The sequence below is a fragment of the Coloeus monedula genome, assembly GCF_965178545.1.
Source record: "Coloeus monedula genome assembly, chromosome: 7".
In the NCBI taxonomy this organism is placed as follows: Eukaryota; Metazoa; Chordata; class Aves; order Passeriformes; family Corvidae; genus Coloeus; species Coloeus monedula.
Genome location: NC_138787.1, coordinates 36,769,889 through 36,781,014, shown reverse-complemented (window position 1 = coordinate 36,781,014; position 11,126 = coordinate 36,769,889). Strand labels below are relative to the sequence as shown.

The window sequence follows — 11,126 nt, the reverse complement described above, 5'->3', positions numbered from 1 at the left end:
ATTAATGCATCCTACAAAACCCAGGACGTGTGATTGGGACCCGTGCCTCTGATTATGCTCAGCTTCCCTGTGTTCCATGTTTCCTTTCTGAGGCAGGAACGCTGTGCAGGGGAACCTGCTGTGCCGTGATAATATGTGCATTCCCCGAGGCTCTTCTGTCAGCCTCTTCTGAGAATTAGCCATGTAAAATCTATACACTGCCTGATTACAGTGGTGATTGTGGGCCCAACTTACTCCTCAGCTTTCTTCCCAACTCTATCCATGGTCTATATCCTATGTGGAAATTGATTAGCTGAACTTCTTGAGTGCTCTGGGCTGAATGGGAGCCTAAGGCTCTGTTGCAGCATGGGGTGCTTGCATAAAAACTCTGTTACCTGCACTGTTCTGGCAGAGAATTAAAGAACTGTTAAAATGTATGCTGCTTGTAAAAAATATACATATCTATGTGTAAAAAGAGGAATAAATATTTGTCCAGGGGAGTTTATGTCTCCTCTTCTAGCTGTAGCTTAGCAAGTCAGGGTGTCTCATCATTTGTCCAGAAATCCTACTTAGCAGCAGAATTTCTTAAGTTAAAAACTGGCAATATTTCTCAACAAAGCTTGCAATTCAATACATTGGTGTTTTATCTTTATTTTAATGATAAAACTTTGTGGCTAGAAATGCCCTCTTTTAGTTCCATTACAAATTTCTTTCTGACATCTCCTTTTACTAAATCAATCCCAGTTTTGTGCTCATGCTTCTCACACAAGTTTGAGTAGAAGATACTCTTCATAAGGAAAAGATGCAGATAAACAGTGATCCTTGGACATATTTGTCTCTGCTGCCTTCTCAGCCTTCATTTTTCTGATCATTTACCATTAATAGCTCCCTGCTGAAAATATCTGTGGCCCTTCTCAAACTGATGCTGGCTCCTGAAAAAGAAAGGTCTTCTGCAAGTCTAATTTTGACTTGCTAAAAATTTAGCAAAGTCTGGGAAAAACTCCTACCAAGTGATAGTGAATATTCCAATAAATAACAAGGGGAGGAGAAATGTGTGGTGATACATGCTCAGTGAATTGCAAAACTTGGACCCTTTTGGGATTTATAAATGTTTATGTCCAGCAACAGTGCCCTGGGCTGTGAGCTAGGTTAACAAACTACCTGAGCAGGAGGAGAAAGAAACCCTGCTGCAGTTAAGGCTTGAACATTTATTTTTATTTTTATTTTGTTTCCGCTCTTACCCTCTTTTATCCTTCTGGTTTCTGCTGATGGCAGGGGCTGAAGGGCTGGCTCTTTGACTAATGGTTGAGTCAGTAATTTTTCCCATTAAATTAATGTATGTATTAAGGGAGACAGGAAGAATTGGTCTCTTGGGGAAGGAAGCAGCTTGGTAGCCAGGCATGGTCATTCCTTTGTGTTTTCGGGATGAGAAAGGAAAGGCATCTGCTATAGGCCCTGGATTTATACACTCCTCTGCTGAGAGCCACTTGTGTCCCCCCCAAATTGTCTGCCCATGTCCAGGCTGCAATTTAACAGAGTGTTTAGCAGAGCAGTCAGCACTTTTGTACAGTGTTCATGTAAGGAACCCTTCAAACCCAAAGAAAGAAAGGCTCATGTGTCCAAAAGTTTTCTTGATTTTTTTTCCAAACCAGTTGATCTTAAGAGAGATACGGTGCATTTCATAAGCCTTGTCTTATAAAAACAAGACAAGAGGAGTCTCCATGCTCTGAAGAAAGCCTGAAAGAAGATTAATTAATTAATTAAGAATCTTTTCTTCTGAGTTCAACAGGCTCCAAGTAACAAGTGAACTTTTCATTTCCAGTAATAGCAGAAATTACTTCAATAGCATGATTGTGAGCACCCGTGGGGCCATAATGTGAATGGTCTTTATTAAGGAATAGACTGAACTTCTGACTATCTTTCTTCCAGTCATTTCCACAGGCTATAAACAGCGCCTGGTTTGTTGCTATTAAAAGAGTCTACAGACGATGATGCTGAAAAGCATCACTGTTTAAGTACTCATGGCTTGACATTAACATGAAAAATATTTTCCTGAACATAAAGTGAATTTGGGTTCTCCAGTACATTATAGTTTTGTTCAGAAGTGGTTGCGCTGAATCTTTGTGGTACAAGGGGGATTTTATTTGTTTTTGTGTTTTTCATTTTAATTACTGGTCACTACCTCTCTGTTTTGCTTGATTTTTCAGACATGTGTGAAGTCAGAAAAAACATCTCAGGGCCAGTTTTTGTGTTTTCTTGGTGTTATTTTCTGCCTATGTTAGTACCTGATGAAAGAGCCTGGTCTTAGTTAACAATCAGGCCTCATTATATATTTGCTCCCATAAATGACCGCTCCAAGGAGTGACCTTTCCTGAACAACGTGGAATTTTGCACAACAATGCTGAGTAAAAACTGAAGCAATCCATGATCTGCTGAGGTGATACTGAAGACATATCTCTAATGCACAGCAAACCTATGCATTAATCCCATGTTTTGGGGTCTTTAATTGCTTTAAATATTTGCTTCTGGATCTGTGTTTCACACATCTTATGTACATGGTTTATTTTTCATTTTATGAACAAATCGATAACCAGACAGACTCTTTACCACACTGGATTAGTTTTATTTATTCTCTTTGAACTTGATTAAAAAGCTGTCAAACATAAGTCTACATTTTATCAGCAGAATACTTTTACAAAACAGGGTAGGAGATGTGTATAGCTGGAAACATACATTTCAAAATGAAACAATATTTGATATATTCTAGACAGTTACCCTTTTGTTTATCCATGACAACTGAAACTAACCATCAAATGCATAAATTGATTCAAGTCTAGCCAAGTAATCCTAAGGGCATATGAAAAGGCTTTTTTTTAAAGTTCTTTCTAGATGAATTTAATGTAGTTCACCAATAAAGCATCCTCAGGAGCACAATACAAATGCTACAGAACATGAGATAGCTGGGGAAAGCGGGCAGATGTACAGTGTGATGAAGAATCAAAATGGATGTTACATTAAAATGAGCAGTCATGCAATGTCTTCATTTCATGTACTGCGTTTAAGTAAAAATGCCAAAGTTCCAATTCCATTTTTAATTTCTTTTAGGCACTGTTATGCAAATAGTGACATTCTCATTTTGTTTGTGTTTGTTTATTTTATTTGTTTAAAAGCATTAAATGCAATTTTTTTGTTTTTTCAGCTCTTGGGGTAGACAAATTGATTGTTCATCATGTCTTTAATTTTCAATGTATATCAAGGAGAAAGGTAAATTATACTCAGATTAGCTATGAATGATCTCATATCGCTGCTTTAATTCATTGCTTTTAATATACATATTTTAATCCATTTTTCACAAACGCCCTCAATTATTATCTGTCTTTCTGTGCCATTGCATATGTTGGTAAACAGCATTTTCTATGGTCTAGGGCCATATGCTGTATGCTCAGCTTGCAGAAAAAGTGACACTTGGAGTGCTAGCATAATGAAACTCTCAAAGGGTTAATGCAGAATACATATAGGCAAATGTTGACAATATTTTTTATTCCAATGTTTGAAAATTAGACACAAAATCATCATTAAGTTTGCACAAAATGAGGCATCTGTCACTTGAAAGAAAAAGAAATATTTCAGAAATATGTTTACAGAAATGTAAAAATATTAGACATCAAGACAGATGTGAACGTTTTCAATAACAGGCCCTGTCTGTCAGTCTTCCTCCGAGCCGAAGATCTTGCTGTACTCACTCAGCATAAGTTCAACTATCTGATTTTGGTACAGCATGTGGACTGCCATGTTCCCTGTCTCCTTTTCAGGTCTAAGGAGTGTTGGTCCAAACACAATTCCTAAGCTTTGTGTTGACATAAGATTCACGGATTCTTTGGCTGCTATCCTGTTGACAAAAGGGAAGAACTGGTTAAAAAAGAAGGGTGTCAGAGCAGTCACTCTTGCTCTTGAAGCACTTTTTAACTGTTTCTCCTGGTCGGGGTGTTTGTTTGGTTAACTTATCAAAAAGAAACAAAACAGGGAGGCAAGAGAAATTTCTGCCAGTGTGACAAACAAGGGAAGGAGGGTTTTTGTAGTGCCAGGGAAAAGATTCCCTGCTTCCTTTAACATGGTCACCAGCACTGAAAGAGTTGTGAAACCAAAAAAAGCCCCTTAACATAGAGCTCATATGAAACACATTCCTTCTGCTAATTTAAATCCAATAAAGTGAGTATGGTCTGCAATGGATTGTGAAATTCATGTAACTAAAGACTTTTGCATGCCTTTTCCTGACACAAAGTTTCTTGAAAGACACAGAGACCACATACCTTAATGAGATGACTTAGAAAATAATGGTAAGGATTATAACCTTTGATATCTTTATTACCCACAAAATTACAAGAGAAGGACTATTATTATTAAAAGTTGATCTTGTGTCTATATTAAGACTTAATATTCCTGTGGAAAGGGCATTAAGAAAAGAGAAGTCAGGTCTAAGAACAGTACAGGTTTAATGGATGGAGTTTAGGTAGGAAGTTTGGCATAAATCTCTGTGGTGGTGAGTACAGACTGAGTAGAAATCCATTTCCCTCAACCCTCCAGAATATATTATGTATCCCAGGGTTGCAAAGACGAGTAAATGAAGACACATATTTTATAAATAAATTGCACAGCTCTACCAAGGAATACAAACTAAATGCAACTTTATTATGTAAATGTTTGAATTTATGGATGCTTCCTTAACCTGCTAGTTTTAACTTAAGCATTCCAAGTGGATTGTTGAAGCCAAGTTCTGCTTTTCCCCCTCCTCTGCCATTGTCACTCATTTACCTTTTTAAAATCCAGACAGCAATTTAAAAGCCATCAGAGCTGTCTCTGTTTTCCCATACCTGTTGCTGAATTTACAACAAGCCACACTATAAGGGAAGGAAACTTTGTGAGACCTAATGGCTTCAGGCACTTAAAAAAGTGTTCCTTTCACGTTAGTGGGTGGGTCACACAGCAAAAAGCATCTCTTGTGGATTTGTGCCAATCACGTCATTTACCACATTCCTGGAGCATCAACACTCGTGGTTTTTTCCCCATATATAAATAGGAAGAATTACTTCGTTCTGCCTCATGCTAGTAACCGTGGTGTCCATTGCACAAAACACTCTCCATATGGCACTAATCAGATTGGCTTAACTATTAGTTTCTTAAAATATAGCATCTTCATTAAATTTTTTAAAAATTAATTATCTTTCCTCTGTGGTAATATTAATATATTATCTCTTCTCTTAGGAGTTCAGAAAGTCTCAAAAGTTAGTAGCAGTTTTGTTGACAAGTGACTGTGTGGGCTTCTGATGGATGTCACACATCTTTATCACAATTAAAAATGTTACAGAGGTGACGAGATTGTTTTGCTTAATGCCACTTCTGCAGAGGCATGTGCAGCAAGTTTGGGACCTTTCCAGGAGAGAGACTTGATTTCTGTTGAGCTTGTTATGTGGTAAAAGTTGGAAACTTCATAAAGTATTTGCAGATGACATCAGCAGGAGTAGGGGTGCGTGTTCACTGGGGAGGAAATTCAGCAGCTTTTTCCTGGGTAACGTTAGAGATGATCAATTTAGCAGCATCAGCCATGGCTTTGCAATAAGAGGGTGTTGATAATGGGCAGCATTGATGGAGCTGGAGGAGAAGCCCCTTGCAGGGAGGGAGAAGGAGGTAATGCACCACGGATGAGCAGAATCAGGGTGAAGAAACGTGGCAACAGAGCTCAGTTTACTGAAGGGATGGGGGGGGAATGCTTTCCTTTCTCTGTAAAATGTGGAGCAAGATGTTGAAATCCCTTGCTCCTGATGTAGACACTGAAAATGGAAGATGCATGGCCAACCACTCTGCCCTTGCTTGCTGTCTTTCTGAAGGAGAATAATTTCCCTGGTTTATCCTGGAGATTCCATCCTTCTCATGACATCCTGGCAAGGTCCAGGCACGAGAACAATCAGGAGGTGGGGGTAAGGCATGAGGCAATGGAGGATGTGCGTGGTGTGTGTTGGTGATGGAGAGGAACTGACTGTGGTTCATCGATGTGTAATGTGGCACTAAGAACATTCGTGTAATTGAGCTTAATGCTAGAATCTGCAGTATCGTATCGAGAATATATCTTGAAAATTCTTGATATATTCATGCAGTTTCACTTGTTTTCACCATAATAACAACAAAACATAAATCAAGCAAACTTGGAAGCATGGAAAGTCTGAATAGCTAAATAATATGCAGTAAAACACAGCTACTGGAGAGGTAGAAGGAAGGAATTCAATCCACCCTGAATAGAATAATTATAAGTTTTGGACTTTATGTCTTTTTGGATTAAAAATATTTACCAAAGAAATTCTATAACTGATATTTTTATCATCTGTCCACAAAAGAAGAAGTCAGAGCAAATCACAATCAAGTATGCACACTTAATGCTATTGCTATAGCTACTAAGTAAAACTGAGTTGTTAAAAGAAAAAATCCTGAAAAAATGGGCAAGAATTCTTTTTTTGGCAAGAAAAAGAGCAGAAAGAGTGATACACCATTTTCAACATAAAGAGTGAAAGGAAATGCCAGAGGTACTTTTTGTCAAGCCCAAATGAGAGGAGCAATGTTCCATCAATTTAAGGTTATTTTAGAAACAATCTATAATCCAGTGCCACAGATGTTGGAACCATATCAAGAAACTGTTGGGTGCTATGCTGCACAAGATTTTTTTTTTTTTTTTTTTTTCTCCAAAATAACTGAGCTTCAGGAATGTCTTCAGTCCTTAAAGATCACAAGTCAGGGGATACGCAGAAAATACAATTCTCATTATTAATAGTAATGAAATTAATGATGTATTAAAACAGCAGAAGTGTCTGATAGGAGGGCTGTAGTGTCAATGGCAGATATATAAGGAAAAATACTTGGAATTTATGCTTTGGCTGTTGCCAAGGCAACTGCAAGCTGAAAAACGTGTGACAGAGAGCAGGGCAAGTCTACAGCTAAGAGGGTCATTGTATGGTGAGTTGGCTCTCTAGTTCCATTAAACCTACACTTTTCAAACTCCCTAAATAAAATCATTATTAATTTTGACATTTGGAAAACACACTGGATTACTGCTCTAAACACAGTAGGTGTTAGGAAATGTTCTTCATCCATTTTTACTTCACAGTAACTGCTGAGGAGGAGAAAGAGTTTCTACAGTGACTCGGACTCCTCAACATCTTAATATTCCTACTGCACATAAAAAATTGGAGAATTCAGTGTACTAAGGGAGGAAATCCCCATTGGAAAGGACACTGTCTTACTGTAGGCTGGACAGTGTTGGAAGGTAGAGCCAACTGCCTTGAGAACTGCTCACTTTTGCTTTCTTATCCTTTTCCAGCCTAGGAGGATTTAATTTTGCTCAATGTCAGGGGCATTTCTACCCTTAGGAGAACTGGTTTTCACCCTGCCTGATATTCTTTCACTGTTTTAAATTATATTTAAGGGTAACTTTTCAACAGGACAATCCTGCTACTCTTCCATGAACTGGAAATACAGACTATGACTAAAGGACAACACATTACAAAAAGAGGTGGTGAGAAGAGTAAGAAGGTGTAACTTGGTATGAGGTTACGGGCCAGAATGGCAGGTGTGGGAAATGCCATCCCCTGAATTCAGTGTAAGACCAAGGGATAAAAGTAGCTTTTGATCTTATCAGAATCCTGTCCTCCAGTAATGCACAATATTTGTGTTCACTAGGGAAGTCTCTGCCACTAGAGACAGAAACCAAGACCTACACGGAGTCCAAAAGAGAGTGAAGATTAATAGGAATAAAGAAAACTCCCCCAAAAGGATTAAAAATGCTGTATTTGTGGCATCTCTCCTCTTGGTATAGGAACTAACCGTACAGAATTAGCAGTCAGCCCCCTCTGAAGGGGGTATTCCATGACAGTCCATTTGGGTGGGTTTTCTGCCTTTGCTGAACTGTGCTGGTGAGCACTGTCATAGCCAGAGCTGCTCATCCCCATGGATGACGGGACTGATTTGAGATGTAACTTCCTGTGCACTGCCTTAATAGGTCAAAGTGTGTGCATCCCATCGATTCACTTTGCCAATAATTATCCTCAAATTTGCCAATGTCTCTCTCCTATCTATACTCAGGCATATGCAAATGTAATGTTGTAGCTTAAGGACTTGGCCCTGGGAAGGGCTCAGCTGCCTTCAGCTCTCCCCAACAATAATTCTGTTAACAGGCCTCTTCACTGCACTGGTACAGGCCAGTTTTTATGCAGCAGCTTTCTGACTTTTGGTATTGCAGAGCTCCCAATCAATTTGAACGCATTAAAATTTGTCTCTTATGATGAACAACTTCCAGCTCAACATTTTATGCTCCTCTCCTTCCCAAATGCTTGTTCACAGGAGTTAAAAAATAACAGGTATTACATACTTTGCTTTAGTGACAAGACATTTGGGAAGGAATCATCCAACCTTGAAATAAAATCTTTATTGAAAGCAATTCTACATCCATGCCAGTCAGATACATTGTGTGATCAGAGGAGGTGTCCCAGGGGAAAGCTCAGTGCTGTAGACAGGGTTGATTACTTGGACCTCCTGTCAGTTCTTAACTCATTGACAGTGGCTGAGACATTCAGTACAACTTTGTTTTCTTTATTTGGAAGTAAAGTTAATATACTTACCTTAACTGTGCCAAATGTACTGGAAAATAACCTGGTAATAAAACGTACTGTCCTAGGAAGTGATAATGTCTGTGTGTGTATAAGCACATTTTCGCAGGGCTTTTGCAGATGGGTTTTTCAGTGTTAGGAAGGAACCACAGCTACAACATGATGCACAGATAACCTAAGCTATCAGTTTTTTTCTCAACATATTTCCTTTTCATTTAAGGCCTATTACACACTTTCCTGAGATACAACATATCACAGCAACGTCATTTTCTGTCGTCAATTTATTTCAGTTCAGCTGCAGTCATTGCTTTTTGGGAAGAACTTGAGTGGATTTTGATACTAAAGAGTCAAGTGAACTGCAGCTTTGAGAGTCCCCTTAAAGCATAAACAAAACCAGAGGTCCTATAACAGATCAAAACCTTGCAGAGGTATCCATATGCAGCTAGATACACCAGCTTAGGAGAGAAACGAAAATACCCCCATTGCGGAGGAAGAGTGCAGGGCCTGTGCATTACTGTGCATTAACTGAGAAACTTATGGAGGTAACCGGTGGTAAGGGAGCCCCTGATGCCACAAACTCTATTTGTGTAAACAGTTCAATTCCTTGCACTGCTACATAGATAAATTTAAAATTTAGCATTAAATTCAGATTCATGATCTTTCATGAATGCAGACTAAACCTCATTATTATCTATGCCCTGGCTTTATGGGTGATTTTCTCAGGTGCAGTACAGTGGTATTCACCAGCTGATGAAGCCAAGCAAATGCAAACATCATCAGTGGAGTCCTCAGCTTGTGAGATCTGTGATGGGAACAGGGAGTTTGGTGTGTATGGAACTGTGACCTGAGGCTTCTGCTTATAGAGGAGCTCCAAAACACTACAATGCCTCTCGTTTTCCAAATGGGCCATGTGGTTTCCTCTGCAACAAATAAGCACAATTCGGGGGTCACAAAGCACTAATACAGTTTTAAGCTGCTTGTATCTATCTGGCTGTGTAAAACATGAAGGTATTTTAAATCCCTGTTTGTTCTGTAGGTAGAATTTGAAACAATAACTAGGCTGGTAATAGAGAAACCAGGTCATGGCGTATGATATGTTACAAGAGAGGTCAGAAATAGTTCAGACATACTTAAGAGCTTGCTTTTGCTGAAAATAGCCTCAATGGCTCCTGGCCTACAGAAACTCCATAGGCTTCCTGTGCTCTGCAGCTGTGGGTTTGTGTTACAGCTCTTTGGGAAAAATCCCTTCTCTTCAGTCGCTCTGGGATACAAGAACGAGCACTTGATGCTGTCTTCCTCCACAGACTAGCCTTTAAATGTGACCAGTGGGTGGCTATATATAGTACCTGGACAGCTGACAGGGACCCGGTGGAGAATGGGCTTCCTCAGGGGATCCCCCACATATCTCACAGCACGAGCCCTTCCCTGGATGAACTGCCTTGGAGCCTGGCCCTAAATGAAAATAATAACTAAACTAACTCCGAACATTGCTTCACAGTTGGCTGAATAGACTGTGAAAAGCTGAAGAAAGGCATTTATTCTGGCTTAGCCTGGTTTAATACGAGAGAAGTTAAAATCTCCTCAGCACTGGGTGAACTTTGCTCCCCATAGGATGACCCTGCAGAAGAGCATGTGGGCTCTTGACTTTGCACACATGTCACCTCACAGAGTGCCTGTCTTGTGGAGAAAGACTTTATCTCCTGGGTGGCTGAAGACAGCATGTAAAAACACATTCTGATATCTAAAGATACTGCAGCCTCTACAGGGGCTTCACTCAGGAAAGTGCTTGGAAGTCCTGCTTGTTCTTCTGCACAAGGGGAGGTGCTCCTTCTCCACTGAGGAGCTCTGAGAGGGGCAACAGTTTATCTTCACTTCTGCCTTGGCATTGTTTGTTTTTCTTGACATCTCCTGAGTCATAAAAGCTCCAAAGGCAGGAGGAGCACACTGGTGCATGGACAATAAGGGCAGGAGCTCATCACCACATTGTGGCTCCACCCTGGTGTGGGCAAAGGCTCAGGTCCCACTCCCCCAAGCCAAATTATATCAAAGACATGGATTCAAAGTCTTTCCATAAAATCTGGCAAGTCTCCCTTTTGGAAAACTGATCTAACTGGGTGACCTGCTGCGTTCTTCCATTTACTGACAGCCAGCATTCTGTCCTCCCAGTTTGGCTTGGGTTTTAATTTTTCATGTGTGAATGCAAACTGGTTCTGACTGGTGCTCTTAAGAGGACAGAACTGGCTAGTCTGTGTTGCTGTTGTGCCTGCAGTTTGGGCACAGCCACTTGGTAGGAGTCAGTTGAAGGGCATGAACTTCCTCAAGGAGCATCCTGGACTCCTCTGGCTGCAGCTCTGTGCACAAGGCATTCATTTTTGCCTGCTTTAGCAGCAAATACAGCCAAACAAGAGCAAACCCCTGCTAAAAAGCCACATGGGCACTGGGAGCACAAGCCTCAGAGAGCAAAACCCCCCGTGACAGATGCTGGGCAGATGCTGA

General features: G+C 40.1%; 1 protein-coding gene across 1 annotated transcript in view; it reads right to left on the bottom strand.

Annotated features, from left to right (window-relative positions):
* Window positions 1-3,684: 3,684 nt before the first annotated feature.
* The window catches only part of ARHGAP15 (Rho GTPase activating protein 15), a gene marked incomplete at its 3' end in the record, with an annotated part of 304,078 nt that continues 296,636 nt past the window's right edge, over window positions 3,685-11,126 (bottom strand). Inside the window, exon 13 of the mRNA XM_082285569.1 lies at window positions 3,685-3,868. Coding sequence (XP_082141695.1) covers window positions 3,685-3,868 — 184 coding nt within the window. The remainder of the gene's footprint in view (window positions 3,869-11,126) is intronic.